At 39.0% G+C, this 26,167-nt stretch overlaps 1 protein-coding gene across 3 annotated transcripts; it reads right to left on the bottom strand.

Annotated features, from left to right (window-relative positions):
- Positions 1 to 755: 755 nt before the first annotated feature.
- elavl2 (ELAV like neuron-specific RNA binding protein 2) lies at positions 756 to 25,410 on the bottom strand. 3 transcript variants are annotated; one of them, XM_067525199.1, is made up of 8 exons: positions 24,926 to 25,410; positions 14,948 to 15,038; positions 13,772 to 14,015; positions 9,332 to 9,435; positions 6,849 to 7,002; positions 5,428 to 5,614; positions 4,696 to 4,734; positions 756 to 3,372 (listed from the first exon to the last, which is right to left on the bottom strand). In XM_067525199.1, exons 2-8 carry the CDS (start codon positions 15,017 to 15,019, stop codon positions 3,045 to 3,047), a joined length of 1,128 nt encoding a protein of 375 aa, XP_067381300.1. In that variant the 5' UTR covers positions 15,020 to 15,038; positions 24,926 to 25,410; the 3' UTR covers positions 756 to 3,044. The 3 variants fall into 3 exon arrangements, with proteins under 3 accessions (XP_067381300.1, XP_067381299.1, XP_067381298.1); XM_067525198.1 differs by having other exon boundaries at positions 5,389 to 5,614; positions 13,772 to 14,012; positions 24,926 to 25,409; XM_067525197.1 differs by having other exon boundaries at positions 5,389 to 5,614; positions 24,926 to 25,404.
- Between the last annotated feature and the right edge of the window lie 757 nt (positions 25,411 to 26,167).

Here is a 26,167-nt window from a genome sequence, read left to right as displayed (position 1 = left end):
CTGTTGGGCTCAAGCGGAGCATAAGATAAGAAAAATCAATACTCTATATCAGGCTTCTTCCTTCAAGCCTTGTGCTGCTCTTTGTGTTGGCACATTCAAGCCAGCGCCTGAACTCCAATTACCTGTTGAGGTAACTTTGTAAAACAGACAAGCATTTTTTTCAGACATTTAAGCTCGAAAGCCGCAAAAACACTTCACATTTAAAACAATGTTCCTTTACCTTTAAAGTTGCTGTGCAATAATATGGTTGAGGTAACTGCGACACCCTTACTGCAATGCATAGTCAGGGTTTGCAAAGATGACCAACTTTTTAGTGCTAGAGCAAAAGCTCCATGTGTTCTGAGAGCTACAAACAAACACACACAAACACAAAAAGTTAATTTCAATAGCTTGGTTTCCATGTGAATACAGCACACATCTGAGCTGCTGGCAAAAATTGATAGCTTCTACTATTTCTTCGGACCAACATGAGAATGAAGCAGGCCACCTTTTCTTCCTGCTTCCACAGGTTTCACTGTAGCTTAATGTTTACAGTGAAGACATGAAGGTGGCACATCTGGTTTGTTAAAGAAACTTAACTGGCAGATGTCTTCAGTTATTTAAGAGCTGAACAAAACTACGTTATACAATGGATGTGCTTCCTTAAAACAGTGCAATGAAAAAAATGATTTCAAAAAAGTTGCTGATATTGACACAGATTGACAACCCTTTTAGCCAACAAGGAAAAGGAATGATCAAATCCATTCAACGTTGCATTGCCCTTCAACTTATTTATTGATGTACTGAACATGGAAAAAATCCAAAGTATCCAAACACAAAGTAAAGAACATGTACATCCTTTTAAATACTTAAAGATAATCTATTCCAAAAATGCTGTGAACCAAATCTGACTATACAACTTCAAATAAATAATCATTCCGAGAATTGAGGGAGTGAACATTTTTTCATGCCGGACCAGCAGCACAGTTTGTCAAGACCAAATCATCATGAAGTTACAAAAAGAAAAACAAATTTCCAACAATGACAGGTCAGGCATGAAAAATGTAGTCTCTGCCCCACAGCAGCAAGTTTCACAAATCATCTAGACTTAAAGTTTAAACTTTTACAAGTAACAAAGGAGGAATAGATAAAAAAACAAAAAAACAAAAAAACAAAAAGCAGTTGCAAAAGTTAATAGTATAATGCATAGCACACTGCTCATTTAAGGGGAAGCATGACTAGTAGTTGGTTTAGATACCAAGCAGGATGCAGGTGCAGTAATCAGTGCATCTACGGCTTCACCAGCCTCCGCTGTTTGTTCAAGAGTTGTTGGACAACCAATTTAGCTATTATTAATGGAACTGCTTCGACGACCTTCCCCCAAAGTGAATAAAGCAATATACACTTACGATTTTAAAGACAGGTTATATGCATTACGTATATATATGAATGAAAAAAAAAAAAAAAAATAAAAATAATCAAAGAGTTCAAAACTGTGGTTTATATCCATTCTTTACCACATAAATATATATCTATAATGCTTATATTAAAAATCAAAACAAATGTCTATAGTTTCTTAATACCTTTTTTTTTTTATACAAAGCAAGACTATCTACAGACCAAACAACCAACAAATGAGTCACTTTAATGCTAGTCCATGGGACAACAAATCAAGTATTTCAACTGACGGGAAACAAAAAGTAAAAGGTTAATATCCAAAATGAAGACACCACATACTCCATAACAGAAAAAAAGAAAATGATCTATATAATATCACACTTTCCAATGAAGTCCAAACTAGAACCAAAAGTCTGCCAAATACTCAAACAAACCCAAAAAAGAAAAAAGAAAAAAAAAAAGGACTTATTTACATAGCTCAAAGCTCAGGAGTAATCCGTTCTATTCTTCACACTAGTTTTTCCTCAGCTGCTGCCTTTATTGGCTTGTCAATCTTTCATACAAAGTATGTAAAAACCCTTATTGGTTGATATTTAGACAAAAATCAGTCTAATGATACATTGTGGGTACGCCACAAAACACCATGAGCTCCATCTGAAGGGAATCCTTAAGGAAGAACTGATTTTTAATCCCCTATTTACCTTTTAAGATATCTCAGTTTTAATTTTGCATGCAGTTATGCGAATAAACCTTTGTATTTTTGTCCCGTTTCCAAATGAAATCAGAAAACGAGTTGTTAGTCATAACCAGGATGACAGGGGACCCACAGATGATTTTACAAATGAAACCAGCACTGCCATTGATTCTATAATCTAAAGATAATACAAAGATCTCAAAAGGTATCTTTTACATCATAAATCTCTCCAGAAATTTCAACCACTGCAAACTTTCTTGTAAAGTTCAAAAGCTCACAAGGTGTCATATGAAGATATTTCTCAAAGTATCCAAGTCAAAATATTTTGTTCCAGGTCCAGTAAAAAGTTTCTCCAAATTTTTCTTTTTATAAAAATAGATGCTTTTCAAACCCACATCAAAGAGGTTCTTAGCTCTTTGGCAAGGTACTGCTTTAAGAATTTTTTTTGTCTTTTATCCATTAGGTTTACAATAAGCAACATTATGCAGCCAACCAATAACCAACTTATATTACAAGAAACGGAATTACTTACAAAAACAAAACCGCAAATATTTCAAAGTAAGTATTTGCTAACCACGGAAGGCATAATGCACCTAAGGCAAATCAGGACACAAAAATACAAAAGAAAAATCACCACACATAACCTTACAAGACTTACGGTTTCAAAGCAGATGTGCAACAAATGACAAACCTATAGCAACGTTTTAGATGGTCCATCTGTAAAGACAGCAAGAGAATTCAACATCACAGGCATTAAAACCTGTAGTTTTTTTTTCCTGTTGTAAAGTATAATCAGATTCAAAGCGTAGCAAGAAAAAAATAAATAAAAAAAATAAATCACACTGTTGGATGCTAAATATCGTTTTTCTTCGTAACACTGATTTACAAAGCTGTTACTAATGTAGAAAGTTACAGTCGATACGCTTCCATTTTCTGTTTCTGCTGAGTTTTCTAGAAACAATCTCAGTGGTTATTAGGCTTTGTGTGTTTTGTTGGTTTTAAATGAGACTTGCAGCACTCTGTCCCCAAGGCGGTATCCATTCAGACTGGCGATAGCAACCGCTGCCTCGTCGTAGTTAGTCATCGTGACAAAACCAAATCCTTTACACTTGTTTGTATTGAAGTCGCGAATAACCTTGACGTTTGTGACGGCACCGAACGGCCCGAACATCTGCCAAAGGATGCTTTCATCTGCATCTGGAGCCAGGTTGTAGACAAAGATACACCAGCCAGTGCCTGCGTGCCCCGGGATGTTGATGCCAGCTAAGCTGGTCACCCCATCAATGGCCATGGGGGAGAACCTGCAGCAAAATACAAAGAGTAACATTGTTCAAGGCAAGAGACAACATGACAAAAACAGGACTTTTCTAAAACAAGAGCTCATGTCAACACGTCTAACAGAATCTGACAGGTTTCTACATCTAGACTGCTCTTAAAGTCAGTGTCACCATCCTCCTTCCATCTCCCCAAAGCTCATTAAACAAATAGATCAAGACTAAATTCAGCTTTCCCCACTCAAACATTTTGTTCCGTTTTCTGAGCATATTCTTTCCCTACAAAGACAGGACATAGAATTATTCACACAAAAGTAAAAATACTGGTAATTCTAATGGTAAATAAGTACCATATGAGAATCTGAATTTGTGCCAAGACTAGAACAAAAAAGCGTGCAAAAGCCCTGGCATTTGGCAAATTTGAAACACAAAATTTAGAGTGCACGGAAAGCCTATGAATTATTGCAGCAGGTGTCACGCAAGATTAGCTGCTCCAGTTGGTCTCTGGGAACATCCACCATGACAGGTGTGCTCCCAGCATCAAGAACCCAAAGAGAGATTTGACAACGAAGACGTCAGCCAACGAGCAGGGCAGAAAAGAAATCACAAGTCTATTGTTGCTGGTGATAGGTCTTTGAGCTTCCAGGGGACTGGACTTCAATCATACTCGGGGAAGGATTTTTATAAAACCTCAACTTAGACAAACTCATATCCTGAAAGACGCCTGATGCAACTTGGTTTAAAAACAGGACAGGCCTGTCCATAATAGATCAAGGTGAGAGCGTGGAGCTCAAAATACAAGTATGCAATTTCGTGCAATAACAAGGAAGGGGTTGTAAAAATCTATGCTTTGTTATGGAGACAATGTCTTAATCTAGACATGTTGTGACATTATATCAAGATTAAAGCACTTCACTAGCCATATTTTATAGAGTCACTACTTTACAGAGCAACAGTTTATAGCAAAAGACTGAACTTGCATGTTTATGTTGTCAGACCTGGTCCAAATGACCAGACCGTCATGGTTTGGATTTTATGTGGCTCAGTTACAGAGTCCTTCACAAACAAGCCTACAATTATGCATTGTGTTAACATGCTAAATATTTACAGTGTGACAAACAGTCTGATGCACTCATGCTGAATTTATGTATATGTTTGTTTGCAGAGAGCTAATTCATTCAATAGGAAAAATGCTTCCTTTCATATAGAGTCTGTGCTACCTTATGTTGTGTTAACTACCTATGCAATATGGCCGTAAGCTAATGCTGGAAGAAGGAAAAATAGAAAAAAAAAATATTCCATCCACTCAACTGACTCAACTTAATTAACTTAATGCATTAGTCTATTTACCTTTTGACTCCATAGGCCATGTTCAGCAGATTGTCCAGCCTGAAAGAGTAATAAGAAAAAAATATATATATAAAAAAATGCTCTTCAAGGTTGGTGATGCATTTGGCAGCATGACAGAGATGAGTAATATTTCTGATAACTTTAACCCTCAGACCGAACTTGTTTATTATTAATATTCAACCTACACAACACAGCCAACAGGATAGTTTATACAGAAAGCACGTGTTTGGCTGTAAATGCTGCAGCCTGACAGCTGCATCATTTATACAGAATTATAAATGTTATAATAAAGAACTTTTTTGGGGGAGGGAAGGAGGGAACTGAAGAGCAAGTTCATTTATGTATTCATTTTGACATTTAAGCAAACATAAAAAAGTAAAGCAACAACTGAACCATCCAGAACACTGCTCATCTCATTTCCATATTTGTCAAATTCTGCTCAAACCAAATTGTGTCGTAGGCCTAACTCTGCAACAGGAGGAACACAGCAAAGTCAAGAACGTGAATATGGGAATTAATTATTCTGTCCAGAGTATTGATGAGCTCCAACACAGAATTTTTTCATAATACTGCAGTGAGACCATTAATAATATCTTACTTTAAAACGCATTAGAGGGTCAACATATTCATCACTAGCAGTATTATCTAGGCTTGGCTCTAATCAGATTTAGTTTTTTGGTGTGCCCCTTTTACCTGAAGCGTTGTGCCTGCTGTGCGAGGGGTCCTGGGTACCTTCGATTAGGCGACTGATACAGCTGGGACAGCAGTGCCTGACTGGTCTTCTGGCTTGGGTTGTTAGCAAATTTGACTGTAATGGGTTCGGTGGCTCCAGGCGGCTTCTGACAGTTCAGACCCTTGATGGCCTCCTCAGCTTCCACTCGCCGGTCAAAACGAATAAAGCCAACCCCTCTGGAAACGCCTGTGGGGAGCATATGGTCATGACATCAGTGCAGCGGCACAAACTTTTCTGAAACAGCTTAAAAAGGGCTTTAAAAAAACAAATCAAAAATTAAGACAAGTACAGGACATATGATCCACATTCAGAAATACTGCAGATACTGAGGAAGAAGCAAAAACATTACTGGTGGCTATACAAAAAGAAAAAAGTTACAAAAACCCAAAGCAAGGGGAGCAACAGGAGGTAGAATGAGGTAGAACTTGACTGAGCTTCTGCCGCTTTTCCATTGGACGATTTCAAACAGCAGAGAGAAACCAGGCTGAGACCGAAGATTGTAAATTACAGGCAACAAAATCAAAGTGCCTGTAATTTACAAGCTAGTGTCAGCAAGTTAGCTTTGTTATTTAGCAATTATAATGATTTTCAGTGTAGCCAACTAGCCATTTTGGGTAAAAACCAACAAAACCAGCTCTCTTCAAGCAATTAACCATTTCCAATGGGGGTCATCATTTAAACATCATTTCCTTTATCTTATTTACCCCCTGCTGCCCTCTTGGTAGATGCATGCAAGTGTTTTTTGGCCCTTTTTTCCTTCTTTGTGCCTGACAATTAAAAAAAGTGCTGGTGATCCCTCTTGTTGCAAAGGCATCATTTTGATACATTTATGTGCTTTTTGTATGCCCACCAATAATTCACTATTTGATTCTGAGTGTATTTCCATACAGTCTTCTCTATGTGCCCTTTGTCCTTCAGGATCAGGATCCTGCAGTCTATCTGTATTGGTCTGTTAGTTTTAGCCAAAATGTGTTTGAAATCCTGCTTTGGATCCCCTTCACAGCCAGATAAGACTGTTCTAATACTCAAGTAAACGACTGGCCAATGTCTCAACTAAAGATCCTGTTGAAGGCTCTGCTTCCACGACATCTGAGAAATGGAGGCAAATGCTCAAAATGCATTTCACTTTGTCATGAAACAGACATTGTATTCCTTAGTGAAGGAAAGAGGGAGTGCATGCACAAGGCAAAAAAGTTATCAAGCTTTGAGTTCTGCTACTTTAAAAAGATTTCATATTCTATCCATCTATGCATATTTATGAACACCTCTAGTGGAAAATTGCATTTTGGGGACCTCAGATGTATTTCTCAGGCCTGTGTGTGTCATTTTGTTAGTGAATTACTGGGGGAAAGAGTCAAAGTGGAACAAAAAGAGGGAGAAGAAAGGGAAAGTGGTGGGTCAGCCGTCATGTTCCACTCACCAGTCACCTGGTCCACCAGAATGCGCGAGGTAATGATGCGTCCATACTGAGAGAAGAGCTGCTCCAGTTCTTTCTGAGTCATGGTTTTTGGCAAGCCGCTGACGTACAAATTAGCATCTCTGATGGAGGCGGAGCTTGGGCGCGCATAGGAAACCTGCAGGCAGGCATTGATCACGTAAACACCAGTACCATTATAACCAGTTTCAGCAATAAATGCAATAAAATATTCCTGAAATTAAATTGGCCTATAGACTCGCAATGTCTTATGACACGATTAGTGTAAGACTGATATACATTAAATGTAGAATTTCCAATACAAGAATTTACAGTTTCTGCAGAACAGAATAGAGAACACTTGAGAAAATTGAGACCAAATTAATGGAAGACTATATTAATTGATAAAATGCTGTGAAATGCAAACAGCGTGAGGTGAAAACATGCTTGAATGTTTATACAAAGTATTTATTGAAGTAAATAAGCAAATGGATTTCCTGCTAAGAAAGAAAAGAAAGATCAGGCTGAGCTACAGCACAGCAAACATCTCTCCTGTTATTGGCTTATAGACTGCAAAAACACACTGCAGCTGTTAAGAGTTGCTCAAATATAGTAAAACTAAAATGTGCAGATAGATGGATGGATAGTTGTGGCACATGAATGTGGAGCAAAAAGACAATGATCTAAGAAAAAACAAAAACCTTGTGTGCTCTTGTGCTTCTATTCATTCAATTTCTGTGCCAGATTAGTCCCAATTTGCTTATCATAATTTGAGACCTACCAACAATAGGGAGACATAATCCGCCTGCTCCACTGTCTGTGTTTATCACCCCATTTCTGTCTCAAATTTATTGGCTAAATGGACAGTGACAAATAAGTCTCCCCAGAAAAAGTTAAACTGGCACTTTTCCTGTCCATCAACCCCTGACAGAGATAGATGTGGCACCAGGCCTGTCTAGACTGCTCTCATTTGAAAATAAATTTTACATTTCTTGAAAATTGCTATAGACAGCAGCGTGGCAGCCTCTTACTAACCTCACCCATTCCTGTCTTTAAAGTCTGAACATATTTGAGAGGCAGGGCTAGATAAATATACAGCATAAATCAACATTTGCCCATAAATAGAGCGTAAATCAAGAGGGGGGTGGGGGAAGAAGAGAGTCCTCTACCATTTCTTGCAGATCAATACATCATCACACCACAGAGTAGTCATAAATTAATTTTTCTCAGTGCACCATTCCATTTTCACTCTTGTAGACATTTATACGGCACCATGCAGGCATCCATACGGTCTAAATTTAGGAGCTGCTGTGCAAGAATGGCTTGGGGATGGTTATGTGAACGACTAAATGGGAATCAGACAGGAAGAGAAAGAAACAAGTGCAGTTCAAAAGTCTGCTGAATCTTGCTATTCCCTCCATTTTGTGACTCGACTGTAAATCAGTTGAACACAACCACAGCTGTGGAAGTGGTAAATGATCTTATGCAATTGATTGTAAGAAAAAAAAAATTAAAACTTCATAAAAGGATTCTTTTGTGCTCTTAAATTACCCTACTATGTCACTCTACCTCAAAGGGGAGGCTGACAAAGTGAACGTGAAAGCTGAAGCTCCCATTCCCTCAGCCAAGGCAACTCTCTCGCCTCTCATCCCAGCCTCCCTCCCAACCCTCACCTTCACACTTCATTTGATGCTAATATTTGCAAAGTATATTCCTCTAGCTCACTGGGGTTTATTTGCACTTCTGACAGAGCAGCTAGAGAATTTTGGATGTGTGAAATATATATGTATAAAAGTTACCATGTTCTACTTTCAGAAGCTTGAACTGAGAAAGAGATGTTCTGTTGGATTCACAGTAATAAGGTGGAATGGCTCAATAGTCCACATCACAATATTTTAGTGTTAAATACAGAAATAATCAAGCGTACATGTTACATTTGGTGACATTCTAACACGATTATCGAAAAGTGTATTTTTGCCCACAGACATTTCCTTCTAATACCCCACTGCCTGATGCGTGCAGGGATCCAGCTAGCTTCTTGTAAGGCCACTGTGGAAAAAAATATCACATCCAATAATCTCACTCCACCATCCACAAATCCTGCAGCACTATATGAAGCAAACGAGTTTTCCCCACCAGCACACCGAGTGCTACATTGCCTGATGAATGCTAATGGAAGCCACCTCCTTGTAAAGGCATACAGCAGTGCTACGGCACATGCAACCATAGAAACCGTTCTGCTCTACTTGAGGCCCAGGCAAAGCCGCCTGTGCCCAGATTAACAATAGGCTCCCCCCCCTCCCCACATTTCTCTAGCCTCATTATGCTTTGACTCCAACCCAGAGAGCTGGACATGGATGGCATATCTTGGATTTTTGCAGCTAGTCATGAAGGCCTCAATATTAATCTCAGTGAGTTTAACTGATTAACTCTTACAGGTGATGGGTGGGGGAAAAAAAAAAAAAAAAATAAAAATGTACACATCTTACCTTGATAGTCTTAGTCTGAAGTCTCAAGCCATTTAAAGTATTGATGGCTTTTTCTGCGTCCTTCGGGTCCACATAATTCACAAATCCATAGCCTAGGCTCTGCCCTGCAATCACAGGACCAGAAAACACATCCAAAAATCACATTTGCAGAAACTGCAGTATAATTGCTTCATACAAACAATTACTATTGAAAGACAGGCCAATAACCAGCCTTATGGCTAATTTGTGAATGAGTCAGTAATACAAATACACAGATGAGCAGTTTCCAATAGGTCACACGCCCCTTCCCAACAAAGATGCATTTTGCAGCCTAAATTCACAAATTCTAACATGTCTTAAATTAAAAACACTTTGTCACACACCACATCATCTGACACAGTGCAGTAGCAGTGGCTTAATGTGTTCTCCTCCCTCAACTGTTTCTTTCTGAAATGTACAATAGATTGACACCCACTCTTTACATGCATAGAGGCAATTGAATTTCCTCTACCCACACTGCTGGGTCTCTCTGTATGTCCACTGATGGTAAAGTTCACCAGCTCATCCAGCTTCACCATATTATGATGGTACAAGACAAAGTAAAAATGTATCTAGAACTTTGCATGAAGTAACTGTATTAGATGAGGTTTCCTTCACATACACACCAAATGTGTTGTAATAGTACATCCATAAGTATTCACACTATAAAAACTGTGACACATGTTGAAGTCGATTAAAATTATGCTTGACATTTGTGTGCCAGCTATCAAATATTGCTTCTGTATTGCTCCAGGTTAGCGTTATTGAACATCCTACAAGTTCCCATATTGGTTCTCACTCCCCTCTGGCTTTTCTGCCATGATCAAGTTCATCAACCCAATTTCACCTTACATCTCACAGCACAGCAAATATCCACTATACATGTTCATATAACCAAACAAGTTCCTTGCCTTCAGCGGTCATTAAAAGGAGAAGACGACATAATAGGGTGCAATTTTAAACAGAACGACACCCAGCAGAGAGTAAAAGAAGAGTTTTCTATAATGGGAGGAAAATGACAAGAAGATGCTGCTGCAGCAGCCAGAGCAAGAACATTTAAAGCAAAGAGTAAGCATGCATCTCTCTTGTGATTACTTAACATCTGCTGTAGTACCAGTACACAGATGTAGGCTGGCTTAAATCCATTGCCAAAGGGCCAAGGGAAAGACAAAAGCAATACAGTCTGGTGGGGATAGGTTTTTATGTACTGCTGAAATTGAAATCAGCATCATTTCGGAGGCTTGGAGGCTTTGAATAAAATTAAAAGGGTCTAATTTTTTTCCAACTGAGTTTGTCAGTTTTTGCTGCCCCAATTCTCTTAAAGAGTTCTCTAATGCTAGCTTAAACGCTTCTTTTGTAAGCGTATGCTGGGAACGGACAAAGCCAGGCAGCTCAGTTCATACTGCAACAGACCAGTTATCTGCCGCCAAACGACCTTTAATTTGTTTGTCAGACGTTTACGTAAGAAGCAGCCTTGTTCCAATGTCCAGTCTAACAAGACATCTACTGCCAATGCCAGGACTATGTCCTCAAGTGTTCACTTTGATCTGAGGGACCAGGACCCAAGTCCATTTCTGCTCAGTCAAATACCAGTGGATCTGAATCAGTAGTGTGCCCAATAGAAGGGGTGTTAAGGTAAGACAGAAAGAACTGATTATCTCTCACAAGGGAAGTAAAACCAAACCTTTAAGTCATTATCCTCTGATTTATGCTATTAATTTTACAATTATTGGAATTTGAGTCAGATACTAAAGAGGACAGACACTTGGTACCCAGTTGGCTCAAAAAACAAAAACATAATGACTTTCAAATAACTTAGCACTGGATCTGGTCTTTGGTGTAAAATTAAAAGACATCGGGTTCAGGTATGTTTTCTGCCTGTTGGCAAAAGCATCTGGTAAAGACAGTACAGGCCAATTCCTTAGAGAATAATGTTACTAGAAACACTTTTGCATTTATTAAGACAAGTGAAACTCTTCCTTTTTAAGGCAGCAAAAGATTACTGAATAAAAGGCATGTGAACTTTAATTCCACTTGGAAGGCAAGACATTTGAAGATTGGGTGGAATGAAGCTCTATTTACTGTAAATAGCTGCAATCTAATAATACAAGAGCAACATTTGTTCTGAATCTCCATATGCTTAAGCATATTTTAACAATCTCATGCCAGGACAGTCTAAAATAAATGTTTCTATTTTTAACATTAATTATTGTGTAAATCCCTTAATTTCAGGGAAGCAAATACATTTTTCCTGCCCCATTAGAAAGCCATCAAAAAATTTCACCTGCTCTACACAAACTAAGTGAACATTCTCAATTTCCAACCAATAATAATAAGGCTGGGTTAAATTGGCAGATACATAACAAAATTACATTTAAAAAGAGTTTGTAACGAGGGAAGAAAAGCAAAACCCCACTAGCAACACTGTTCTTATTGCATACTTCTACCTTCTCTAAACATTGTGAAGAAAGCTGTGCCCCAAAAAAAGTAAAGTTGACAAAAAGTAACTGAACCTACACTCTATTGTCCCTGAGCGGGTTTTTGCTCTGTACAGGGTGAAGCTCAAACACAACGACCAGTGACAGGTCTGCTTACAACACGATGAGGAAAATTATATCAGAACATCTTTCTTTGGACTTCATTTTACAGTCGCCATTACTCCAACTTGTTCCCTGACAAAGCCCACACATGCAGGCGTTTCCTAGGTAACGGCAACAGCTTACATTGCTGTTGTAACCTCCAGACTAGTGGTGCTGGCGTTTGAGTGACAGCAGAGGAAGCAATAATGTCAATGTAGTTATTTAGCCCCCCACAATGTTCAAAAAGAAACAAAATCTCATTTGATATCACACAACCCTGGTCCAAACATTTTTCAAGCTTGAAAAAGACTCACTGGTGCCATTTGTGTGGAAAAAAAGGCAGCAAATCTACAAGGTCAATCTAGTCAGATTGGATCCATCTGTATTTTTTTCTGCTTTTAATTAAACTGAACAAATGCTTTGGCTATTAATGTTCATCTCTCACTGGTCTCCCGAAATACTTTATTTTCAAGCGCTACGGTATAAATTTCCATCATTCGGTAATAATAAGAAAAACAAGATCAACTGATCTTATACGTTTGCCAATTCTGAATCCATTTCTACTGGACACCGTCTAAAGTCCAACTTTTCTCATTTAGTTCCTTGCTTTCAAGTTACTTAGAATGCCATGCTTACACTTCCACTAAATATGCAACTGATTAAGCATGTTTATGTCCATGCAAGCAAGCAGTGCAAAATGCTGATTTGTCAGTTCAGCTCAACCCATTTCACACACACAGACTTTATCCTTATAAAAGACTAATAAAACTGTCATGTCTACATTCAGGAAAGAACGAGACCACACTACAAACATCAGCCTTGGCTTGTGGTCTACCTCTTTTCTGCTTGAAAAAAAAAAAAGAAAGCTTTTATTTACAACAACAGCACCACTCAAACTGAGCTTCCGCTTAGTTGGATCTCAAAACATACAACAGAAGAGCTCTGGGGAAATCTAAGAGATGACAGTACTATGCTTAACCTACAGCAATAATTTAGCTAAACATACTTTAAGTACTTGACACTTGCGGAGTTGAGCCATTAGCATTTTATCAATCCTGCAAAGAGACTTGTGATTACTCATGACCTATACATACACATTGAAATTTGAAACAATAATATTTTTATAAGCCAGATATAGTTAGGTGTACATCTTTCATGTTCATTTTAAGAAGGAGCAAGGCCTTGCAGTCTCAGGGGGGAAAAAATTAAAATATATATATTAAAAAAAAAGGCCAAACATGTCTGTGAGGCTCATGTGCTGACCATCAAACTTCAGAAAGGAAGGTGTAGGTGACCTTGTAAATGACAGCAAAAGGATTCCAGCAACCTCAGCCATTAGCTACCAGTCGCACAGGCCATGTCAGCATGTGCCTCTGCTACCTGCATTCCCCCCTATTAAAAACAAAAACCATGCTACTTGCCCAAAGATAAAGTAGTAGTGCAATAAAACTAGAATGTAACATGAAATTGTTATAGTAAAAAGGACCCTCCCATAGTGGGTGTACAAATATCAGTATCATTCTATATATTAAAAGCAATATGAAGCACATTTTAAAAAACAAAAACAAAACTCTTTAGTCCCCCTGGGATTTCCGATTTCATTGTTGCAGCCAAAAATGCTAAATTTAGCGACACTTAAAAAATAAATAGTTGTTTTACATTGCGAGGTCCCGCAGAATTCATGAGAACTGGTTGAATTGCAAATTCCTGGGGGGATTGCCCTATGCTGCTGCCGTAGGCTACTACCGTCTGAAGATAGCTTGATAATTGGTGGGAATAATTGGGTCACTACATGTGAAGGATTTAAAGGCAAAGCCAAAAGCAATTTTAACAGAGGAGTTACCTGTTATTTTGTCTCGGACTAGCTTACAGGACTCAATTTCTCCGATGCTCCCAAACAAACTCTTCAGCTCCTCTTGGGTCATGTTCTGAGGCAGATAGTTGACTATCAAGTTAGTTTTACTGTCCTCTATGCTCCCTGATTCTACAGGCGAGGAGCAGTTGTTTGAGATTGTTGAAGGACCGTTGTTTGTGTTGTTGCAAGTTGGCCCATTGGACAGCTGTGTTTCCATGGCAGCAATTACCTGCTAAAGAGACAAAAAATAAAACACAAAAATACATGTCAACACCACATGCAAAACAAACACCAAAATGCCAACACAGTTAAAAAAGGACACTCTTCACACATTGAAACTGTTTTTTGGTGTTTTTTTTGTTTATTTTTAGCTGAACAAAATTAAATCTTAACCCCAACACAACACAGTTGCAATAAATAGGCAGCAAAAGTGTTTTTCATCTTACTTGTTGTACACTATCCTAATTTAGTGCAGTGTAGTAGAACTGACAAGGGTTTCACTTATTAGAAGCTGTAACATTGATACCTGTCAGATATAGTAAGGCTTATCAAGTGTCATTTTTTTATATTCATATATAAAATATACATATAAATACACAAGTCTGCACAATTCCCTCTGATAATCATGGGCACATTGACAAAGCAATGTGATGTCAACTAACCTGTATGATGCCATGTTGAAGTCAGTTGCATATCTCAACACATTTGTTCAGGGTTATGTGGCGCCCAAATCAAAGTTTTCTCATCAAAAATAAACTAGATGCACCAATTAAGCAACCATCAGTATGCTAGCATCAGACAACATGCCTTTAATCGATACAGGCATCAATTAAGGCAACCAGCAACAAGTCCATGTATGAAGAGTCATCCTTTGTTAACAAGTTCACCATGTGGACAAAGCAGATCAGTGTCATCACAACAACGCATTATTGTTATGTAGTTGTGACTAATTAGTGCAAAGGACTATAATTTAAAAAGTTTTAGACCATACCAATACAGTCAAATATTGACTTGCTTTTTATACACAACCCTCCCCAAAACAAAGAGAGCCTGAATTCCCAATTGAATACGATTAATTTGACTTGGATATTCATATGTCAGAGCTATCATCATTGGTATGGCCTGAGACACAGATAAAACAAAGAAAAATAAAGTGCCACAGACCCCAGTCCAAGGCTCAGATGCCCACGAACCACTTCTAAGCAGCGAAGCCACATCGCACAGTCTGACTGCCATGTTAGTTTGGAGTTGCCGTCTGAAAATGTGGACACAAAGTACTTCATGTTAGATCAACAAGAACAGAAGCAACAGTCAGAGGTGATCACATGTCACTAGCGGGGGGGGGAGGTGCGCAACTGAAGGCGGCTAGATTCTTTAAACTAGCTGTCCATGCAGATTGGCTTAGACCAGAAAGAAGCAAAAGGCAAGGTTTCACTTAGTCACAATCCATCTTCAGTACAGAGCAAACAGCAGAACCGAAAAGTGCAGTGTTCAGTCAGAGAAACCAGAACAACAGCGACAAAAAGCATGAGGAATGACAATAAAAATGGATGGTAGTGCTGACATTAGGAAGCACAAATCAATGTTTCCTCAGGTTGCTCACAGAGATGAAGCTCAAGTTACACCGAGACATCCTTTTTGTTAAACCACCAAACCAGTCTTTAGTGCACATGACACTAAAACTAATAACACCCACAATTAAATATTTCATGATATACAGACATCTGAAAGAAGCAGTTTACTATTAAACCACAAAGCAAATGATGCATGTTGATAACTACTTAGGCCAGCAACTAAAATTCTACCAATGTATATTGAATCTACAAAACAAGTTGACTAGAGAAACGACAAATTATACCGTATGATACCAGTAACCACATCTTGTATGTACATGTTTAATGTTTTGCTTTAGAAAAAAACTGCGTCTATATCCAGGTAGTCAGGAAAACAATAGGGATATAGAACAGCTTTTATTTCCTTCAGCCTATAGTTTTAAGACTACATGACTTCATGTGTGCATACCTGGACATCATGTTTTCCACTCTAGTCCTGTTACATCTATATGTTCATGTGGCAAAGTTTGTGGGGGGAAAAAAAACTGCAGAGAAACTGAGCATTTATTGCCCCATTTATCAATTTGCTTCACCTTGCTGGTTGCATCTAGCGAAAATGTCAACTTGCTTCAACTCAAATGCAAATAGATTTTCTCCACTCAAGTGGTGAAAACAGCAGCTGTCAGGAGGACGGACAACCCAATATTTATTTAGTTTTAAAGGGTGGGATCTCAAACCACGGTAAATGTCATTTTTACCGTTTCACCATACCCCAGCCATAGACAAATTACATAAAAATAGAATTATATAAAATCAAAACTAGAAAGAAATTTGAATTCATGATAGATTAACAAAGAAAAGTATTTTTTCATACAGTTCTACATTGAAATTAATGGTCTCTTCAATCCTAAACTCACTGCAGCTGTTTGTGTGTCACAGCTCAGGTGTCAACATAAGTGAACCAACAATCCAGGAAACAGCTTAATGTCAGTCAAGTCGAACGGGTGCACATTTGCGTTGGGCTCTTATTTGGCAGCTAAAATTTTTGCTCATTGGAGACAGTACGGAAAACTGGAGATGTACTGCAAGGGCATGACTTTAGTCCACTGATTGATTAGAATTTTAAAATACATTCAGGAGCATCATTTATCTAGACATTTAAACATCTTCTCAAAGAGTTGGTGTTTGCATGCCAGTAGGATGAATGTGCTTTATTTTTGCCAGAGCTCACAATAAAATAATCAGAACAGAATGGTCTGCACTCATCAAAATGACATGCTGCCAATAGCTTTGTTAATTATTTTACACTCTCTCCAAAGTGCACAAACATTGTACAAAAAAATGGCAAAAATACATTGGCAGAAATATGTTATGGAAATTCACATTTTTACTCCAGATATTGATGATTCAAGAAATCCCACTTGTGCTCATCCTTATTTGAAGCACTACATTAGTGGAATACAGAAACAGAACAAAAAAACAAAAACAAAAATGGAATGGAATTTTTATAATTTGGAAATAATTTTAACATCTTCCAAGTTTAATAAACCCTAGGAATCCAGAACAAGATTGTCATCTACACCTTTTAGGTAGGCTATTGTGAGAGTGTGTGGTCTTTTTTTTGGCGCAATGGCAACGCAATTACACATTGCTCATGTGTCAGAAAACCTGTTCAGAGGCCATGTGCAAAAGGGTCTAATGCAGAGATTTCCATGCATTTGAAAACACTATGCTACATGACTTAAGAGGTTGTTTTTCTATACAACTCAACTGTGTAATTGTGAATATGAAATGCAGGGCACCTTTGGTCGCATGTTTTAAGCTTATGAATGCATTTTATTTAAAATGCACAGCCCGACGTAAATATACGCAAATACATGAGTAATTTGAGTCACTGGCATGTCCCTAAAAGTAGGTCGGAACACACTGACTACATAATAAGCCAAAATAGAAACTACAGTCATACAGTAATCAGCTTCGCCCCACATGACCTTTTCCCACAGATGAATTTCATTTACTTGAAACAATAACCCAAGAGTGCATGTGATAGACACATGAAAGATTATAGCAACATTTAAAGTCTCAACAACAAACAAAGCCCAGTATGACGTTGACTTGCTAACTTGGCCCAAAGAAAAAGCATCTTAATTTTATCTAAACTCTATCACGTTTTATTAAAAAGGCGACAAGGTATAAGAACTACTACTACAAAGACTAAGCATCAAGACATTGTCCACACATTTAGGATGGCTAATTCTAAAGCCAAGCCACATCTCTCCACCTGCCCAGTATTGGCAATCCAAGCACGACTTTTATCGTACTAAACTGAATGGCCACAATCTTCCAGGTCACATGAGGCACAAGTAACTCACAGTAGTGAGTCTGTGCCAATTGTTCATTTTACCTGGTTTATGAATATTTTTTCCAGCATGTTTAGCAGAAAAAAGTTAAAAGCACAGCAGAAGCAATAAAGTAGTTACAGTAGCTGCTGATTAAAATTGCTACAGGACCCAAATTTATTAAGAAAAAAAAACATCAAGCCACAAGCTGCATTACTGATAAACACTGAGATGAAAAATTTGTCAACCCTCAAACAATTTGCTTAATGTTTGCTTTATCATCAAATTTGCCAAGAAACTAAATCACATCAACACCAATGTACAACTACAAGAGGGTTTTGTTCATATCATCAGAAGCCACAACCCTGGGAACTGATGCCACGGGGTTTGTAGTAGCACCAGCAAGCGATAGCATGTTGTGCTTTTCCCAGCTGCATATACTTCCCCTGCAGGTAAGAACTAAGGCTATAATACGATACATTCAACACCAGATAGCAACAGTCTGAAAAGTGTGTAAATGTATAAATATGGTTGCACATTTCAATGGAATACAATCCACTGTTATACATTACATCTGACAGTAAAAGATCTGTGTCAGCCAAGAGTTTTCCCCTCAAAGCAGTAGACCTGATATTTGAATGTAGGTTGAAAATAGATAAATCTCTAATCGAGTTGTAGTGGGAAGCTTAGTCTTCATTTTAAAGCAATACCAATTACAGCAATAAATAAAGTCAAGAAGAAAATAAAGAACAGACCATTTTAGTTGTGTAATGATTTTTTTTTCTGGGGGGGGTTGTAATTACCTTTCACACAGGACATCTCAGGCACTACTGCTGCTCTTTCCATCTTTGATTCAGCTTAAGTGAAACTAGTTGGGTATTTCTAAATATAACCACTGCATTCACATTTAAACATTATTTTTAATGTCCTTGCCATGCTAACAAAACAATTAGTAATAGTCAGCCAAAATTCTCTTTCAATACCAAGTAGTTATCCACTTTGCTGGCAGCCTCCTCCACGTGCACAGTAACAGAGCAGGCCACAGGAGAACACACTGTTAAAGAAAATGGCTTACTTCAATCTCCATTTCATACGTTTCACCTTTTATTCTAAGAACAAAGCCCAAACATTGGCCATTGTCCCATTTGAGATACTGCCACAAGGCACAGATATTTCATTAGATAGACACTTGGAAGAGGAAGCTTGGCAACACGCCTCTACCCAAAAAATTTCAGTCAAGGTTTCTCTGCGTGCAGCCAGCAGCTTTTGTTTTGCCAGACACCAGCCCCAAAGAAATGCACCGCCCCAACACACATTACCGCTAAGATGAACCCATACTCCTTCACATTTTAAACCCACTGCCTTTTAGTACCCATCAAAGTGTAGCGTGTGTAGTTGATGGTACTCTCCGATCCCACAGCCTTCTCTCGAGGATAAGAAAAACCTCCACGTGTAGTGTGGATATGAAGAGAATACAGTGATTACCAATTTTAATAAAGTGAATGCTTTTGAGTTAACATGAAGGATAGACGTTATTTATACTATGCCTGCAACAGTATGCAGAAAACTTAACCATTAATTTACATAAATGGTCCACTGAAGCACACACACTTTTGCAGATCTTTTTGCAGATCTTTTTGCAGATCTTTTTGCCTCTTCCAGAGGTCCTGGATGTGTTTTAGCAACTTGCTGACGCTAATCAAAAAAGTGGGTGTTTGAAAGCAACATTTCTCAGTTGACACAGAATCAATTATAACCTTATTAAATTTCATACCCCTATTCTGATCAATCTAATTGGCAGTTAACTGTTGCAGTTTGATTGTGTAGGCCATTTTACCAAGCACAAACTACATTTGCAGCATTAAGATTCTCCATTTCATCACTGTAAACTTAATATATTAGGGTTTTTCACTATTTCAAGTGAAGACAACACACAATAGAATTGTTTGATGCAGCCACTGGTAAAACCTGTTTGAGATGCCCAAAACCAGAAATACTAAAGATGCTTTAGACTGAAATAAAATGATTATGTACTAAAGTATTCACTGCCGCTTGACAAGAACAAGAAAAATGCACATCAACAGGTCAGGAAAATGCCAAATAATATTAAAGGATTTCACATAATTAGTTTGATAACACAATGTAAAGGCAGTGTCATCTAATTTACTGTCAATTTATGTGATTATATAAAGAGCACATTTTGTGACCAACACCAAATCAATAAAAAGCTTTTAAGATTTTTTTAATAAATATTTGAGGGACAAAAGCCAATTTACAGATCTGCATCAACTATAAAACGTATTAAATGAAACCTGAAGCTTTTAATGATACCCTTGTGTACTTATGCGGCACTCAGCAATTGGGGGGGGTAAGTAGGTATAAAACTCTGTTACTAGCTCCTCAGAGGATTGCACTGACCAAGTATGCGTGACAAGCTGCAGAGTGAACTCCTGAGTATGCGCACACTGACATGCACAGCCTGTCCTTGAAAACTAAAAGCCCACAAGTAACGGTTCAAAATAACTCCGCTAAAAAAGACAGATGTGCTTAGTGTACCCAACACACTGCTACAGACACTGCTGCAAAATGCTTCCAACTACTTCTATCTTAATGGGAAAATTAGGGTGTAATATAATCTGTTAAGTACTTTGAATCATCATTTATCATTTAATTACACTAACAAGGGTACACAGCCCCTCTAACATTGTGTCTCTTCGCAGGCCACACCTAAAAACAAGCTTGGGTGCTTTTTTGTATAGTCCTAATAGAAAGATGGCCGTCTTTCCAGGCAAATATGTGAATATTAGCAAAAACTGTAACATCACAACTATATTCTTAATATCTGTCAGGGTGAATGAGAGCACAGTAGTCAGCAGAGTCACGAGAGCACAGTAGTTATGCAGCACATCCCCTCATGCCAGCCACAGCATGTCGGCATAATGCAGAGTGTGATGCAATTGAGAGTTCAGCCTCAAATAAAAGTCTGATAGTTTGTATTGCACAAGAGACTGCAACACATGTTCATCAATATTGACTTCTTCTGAAATTTTCGCCAGAGGCATTTTGATTTCTGTTTGGCATGACACTGTTAAGGAACTAATGCAAAAATATCAACCACCATGTAACTGCTAGTGAAAAGTTACACACTTAATACTGGATTTGCTGCTTCATTTAGTTTTCATTTCATTAAAAATTCATTATGATCACACTAGTTTATTGTTTCAGCTGTTTAATATACCAACACTGAAATTAGTTTCAAATCTGAGCTACTAAGATTACTTATTAAATGCCTAGTAATCCATGCAAACCTGCCGATCTAGATCACTGAGAAGGATGCGATAAAAGTAAAATCTCTAGACAACGTCTCGAGTGCAACACTTTTAACAGAAATCTTCATATACTGGAGCAGATGCTACTACAGGAGCACAGAATGTAAAAAGGAAAAAAAGAAAAAGAAAAAGCTGACTGTGTGGTGTGTAAAGCTGGGCTTAATATTAGGTGCTGATGAGAGTGCTGCAGAGATGCCCGAAATAACAGCCAGCACTGCAAGACAACAGCAGCCAGTCTTTAAAACTAAATGAAAGCAAAGCTGATTGTTATTTGGCACCAGTTTTATCACTGAGGTTGTGTTACTTTAGTCTCTTCAGCAGCTTAGCCATTTCAACTGTTTGACAGGAGGGCTTAGACTATTAACCTCAAAATTAAGTTACTTTTGATACTGTCAAAACAGTCAAGGATCCAACACCAAATTTAGACATTACATTAAAAAGGTTTCTCATTAAGGAGACCCAAAACAAATCTAACAACGTTTAGACATCTGAGCATATTCACAATAGCCCAGCTTACTATACTACTAAACCAAACACTAAACCACTCATATCAACACTGACATCACACCTATGTGAAGAGCCTGAGATACAGTGATCTATTAAAGCTGCACGATGCAGTGACAGGGTTCAAGGACACTGCAACGCTGGCCTCCAGTCATGATCCACACATAGTGGGAGGGCCACCCTGTGGCCAACACGCAATAAGGACCCAATAAAAAGAGGACGATGTGCCACCCACAGAGCCCTGATTAAATCAGCTGCAGAAAGGAAGTAGAGAGGCCGTAGAGAAGGGGGATGGGACAGACATTTAAAGGGGACAGAAATTGCCTTTTTGCTAACCACCCACTGTATACTAACATAGCGTTGACAGTGACACACATTGCTGTGCAGAGCACATTGATGTGGCCTTTGGAGGTTCACTCACTGTCCTGCAGTTTAGTTACACTGTCAGCAGCCTTTATTTAGAAAGGCAAACGTGGGGGCTCAATAATACATAAAGACAACTGCTCTTATCTTGTCCCTCTCAGGAGCACAGTGCCTGCAGAAATTGTAGATGTTGCATGAAAAGGGGGGAGGGGGAGGATCTAGAGCTGCATATATCTACACACAAACATGTAAGAAGCTTTTAATGTACCAAATACTAAAGTAGAACTTTTATTAGATCTGCAGATATACTGAACCTTAATTAAAATCCCTTTAATTATAAAAGTACTCATAGGAGGAAAACTTCACCTCTACTTTTTTAATACAATTAAAAAAACAAGATGCAATCCAATTTAATTTAGGTACTACTCTTAATCTGGTGAGGAGACAAAAATAAATGAATAAGAGATCAAAAAAAAAGCATTAACCAACATTACTGCATTTCTACTAGGATGTTTGACCTTTCATCAACTTCACCACTTGATTTTGCAACATTTACATTAAGACACCTTATAACTATAACCAACCCAACACGAACACCAGAGCTCTCGCCTTACAGTAAAACATGTGTCACACCCTTAAGCCACTATAAACGACCCTTATACCCGAAGGACCACAAACATCTAGTGTTTTGTCAACCTTACGGCAAATTAACTGGTTGGGGATTTTGCTGCTGCCTGAACCATATGCATCTTTTCACGACCTACCAACTGAAGATCGCTCACTGCAGATTGCCAACTAGAACAGAGAAGCTTCACACTGAGGCTACACACTAACCTGTTCAAAATTCAAAGAAATACTACTACACCTAGACACCACTTCTAAGACTACTTTCAAGGCCTCATATGGAAAAATGTGTTTTTTTAATGTACTGGGCAAAAGCAAATAGAGATTCACACACTATTTAGAGCAAGGCCATTGTGTGTAAACAAATACACTAGTTTTTGTGTAAGATTACTGCAGTGAATCTAAAGAAATACTGTAGTTTCTAACTTCCTACAACACCTGCACCTTCTTTGTGCCAATGCAGGTTTCTGTGTGAATGGAATCCAGGGAAACATGAAGGTCCAAGTGCACCGATTTTCTCTTCAGGTTTTTAATGAGGCAAAATGAGGGTGCCACGATTAATCAACTAGCCCGCGACACCTGGGGGGGGTAACCTCCGCTGAGACCCGAATCGCGGTTCGGGTCCCCTCCGAAGGACCGTGACCCGGGAGCAGACTCCCAAACCACGGGTGCTGTAGCAAATTCTTACGTTCAATGGCCATAATTACACCCGCTCTGTGTTGTAACATCATGTGGCCTGTGGACAAACTCCATTTCTACTGAGCAGCAGCGGTCTTGCGGTTTTAGCTAGCACCGAGATTTTAGCACTGCATTTGCCACAGTCGAGGTTCGTTTTGGGTGGTTTATAGTTTAAATAAAGGTGCAAAACATCAAGTCGAGTTAAAATTAATGGTTATTTCTAACAAAGCTCTTCGAACAGTGGGTCCCAGGTGGCTGCCAACTCCGGCAGCTTCTGTTCGGCTCTGCTAGCTACCGTAATCCGCTCAATTCCGTTTTTTCAGCGAACACACTGGGCAGAATTGATTTCGTCCCGTCATACTTTCAAGCTAAACTCCTGTGGCGTCTTACCTTGAGGTGTTGACTCGGCGTCGCGGATATTTATTGAGGTATAGTCTGGAGACATCAAACTTTGGTCGCGGTGTCAACGCAGTGGAATAGAGGGCGGTGGCGGCGGGAACGCGGCCACAAATCAGACCCTCAGCCAATCAGCGGAGACCCTGTCTCTAACCCGGAAATGGATTATTAGCTAATTGATTTGCTGCAGGTGTACGGTGGGACAGTCTCCGAGGACCTCTACAACGTCTCTCCACCCGATCACGTGACCCAGCTTCTTGAACGCTGTAGCAGTCCTCAGAGAGTCTCCCTTCTGCCTAACGGTGAAACAGCCCATAAGCCAAAAGCAAAGATAAAACATACAGCAATTAAAATGCGGGAGTAGTGGTCCCTCCAGCTGCGTCTGAGTACCACTAACGTCCCTTGTGTATTTAGAGGAAACCAGCAAACTCAGAGATTTGCTGTTTCTATTTTGGAGTTCAAACTCTTCTGTTACACCTCATCAGTATTGGATTCAATCTGGAATAGGTGTGGTGGAAAAGGCTGGGATCCAAACCGAGAGTTATCATTGAAACGTATAAAGTACACACACTACATTTAGATTTGCACTGAAATAACATAAAGAGCCTTTGCATATGATAGCATAACTTTCAAAAAAATATCCAAGTGCATCAAAAAGTATGAGCTTATATAGCATGACTCCCTTTACAATGAGATAAGAATATTGTGCTCTGGAGGGCTATTTTACATTTAAATAAAATAAAAAGAATAAAATTGGCAACAACGATGCATAACATACTATTTATGTATTTATTCCCATTTTAACATTTATATTCTAAATACAATTCAAGTTTTGATACCAACAAGAGAGCTCCGATAAAAACCAAACAAACTGGGTTATTTTGCTTACTGCAGCCGTTATTTGAGCTGCTACTGTGAATGTATACATACAAAAGCATTGCTCTCAGCCTCTTACTTTCCAACACGGTAAGGTTTTTACTTTAGATGCGCTAAAGTAACGGAGTATTCTGCGGATCCCACGTTTCAGCACTCTACCAAGGCCTATATTTCTACACACTAGAGCAATAAAAGCGTCCGTCCACGTAGGAAAACTGGTGAGATCTGAATTGAGCACATGTGTGGAGGAGTTTATACTATCATGTAAGTCTATGATATGCCAAGGCAATGCAATACAGTTTAAAACCTGCCAATGGACACATGAATGCATCACGGAGACTTTCCTGTCGCGTTTACATGCAAGAAGATGAGACCACAGTGGATGAATGATCTGCGTTTCTCACTGTCCTGTGGACACAGGATGCAATGTCGATTTAAAATGTTTCAGGTGAATGAGCAAATGTGTAAAAAATATCTTACCGTTTCTATAAATGAAAGTTATGGACGTCCTTAGGCAAACAATCTCAGAATGAAACACCTGGCCAATAGCTTGTAAAATGATGAATTCCGCTCTCTTAGTTCAAACTTGGAAACATAAAAGCCAACACAAACAAGATAAAATGAGGAAATTAAATATTTATTAAATCAAAACACAGAAATGATTCCCTTTCAGCAAATGCATGAAACAAAAGGAAAAAAGAACAGAAGAAATAAAAGGAATCAAATAATTAAAAAAGCCGGCTTCTGCCTGTCTCGCTCTTCACAGGTGCGCCACACAAATACGCGACATCACTGAGTGAAAACCAATGCAAGGAGGAGGTTGTCTTTAAAAGGAAGCTAGTCCTGCCGGCAAATATATAGGGCCGTATCACAGCATGCCTATACCTCTCCGCTCTCTCCGTTTCATCCATTCAACCTACACATGAACACGCACTGGACGCGGAAGTATACCCAGAGTAGCTCCATCCACCTCCTATGCACACAGAAGCTCTCCAATACCATTGGCTCGAACGCGCTCCTCGCTGGTCTTTCCTGAGCACAGGATGCCATTCGTCCTCTGCCCAGTCACTCAAAGCGATCAAGCGTGTTTTTTTCCGCCTAAATATGGGATTTGAAGTCAAGCATCGCCTCGCTGAGACATGCACGGTGCAGCAGGCGGTTTTTTTTTTTAAAAAAAACCCTCACATACGTGTTTTACCCTGCAGCCACCGTCCTCGGGAAGGGGACAAGTGGCCAAATCAAAGTCATTTTAGCTTTACACGCTGCTTTCACGTGTTAGGAATCGCTCTTATTCCCTAACGAATGTTTGACTCTACTCCAACCCTTCACATTAGACAATAAAACTCCGAAACATGCATCAGCCCCACTTATCACTGTGTTTTTCTATGTCCTTTTGTCACATCATGTCCCTCCTTAGTGTCTGCGCCATTTGCGCCCTCGTATATCATCCCTTGTCAGAGCAAAATATTGAAAACCAGCGCCTGATTTATTTATTTTTTTGCTGCCAAACTATCAGTGCAGACAGCAGATTGAAGCATTCAGCAGCATTCAGCACCACGGACAGCGCGGTTCTCCAGTACAGTAGCCGTGGAGCAGCTTACATGCTTCGCACTGTCTGCCTCAGAGACTCCCAGTCTATGGTCAGCCCTCAGTACTCGACCTGCAGGCTAGGAGCAAGGGTGGGCGGTAATTTGGGTTCCCCTGACATACATCAAACATTAT

The sequence above is a fragment of the Channa argus genome, chromosome 12, assembly GCF_033026475.1.
Source record: "Channa argus isolate prfri chromosome 12, Channa argus male v1.0, whole genome shotgun sequence".
NCBI classification, from domain to species: domain Eukaryota; kingdom Metazoa; phylum Chordata; class Actinopteri; order Anabantiformes; family Channidae; genus Channa; species Channa argus.
This window is presented reverse-complemented; position numbering and strand designations above follow the sequence as displayed.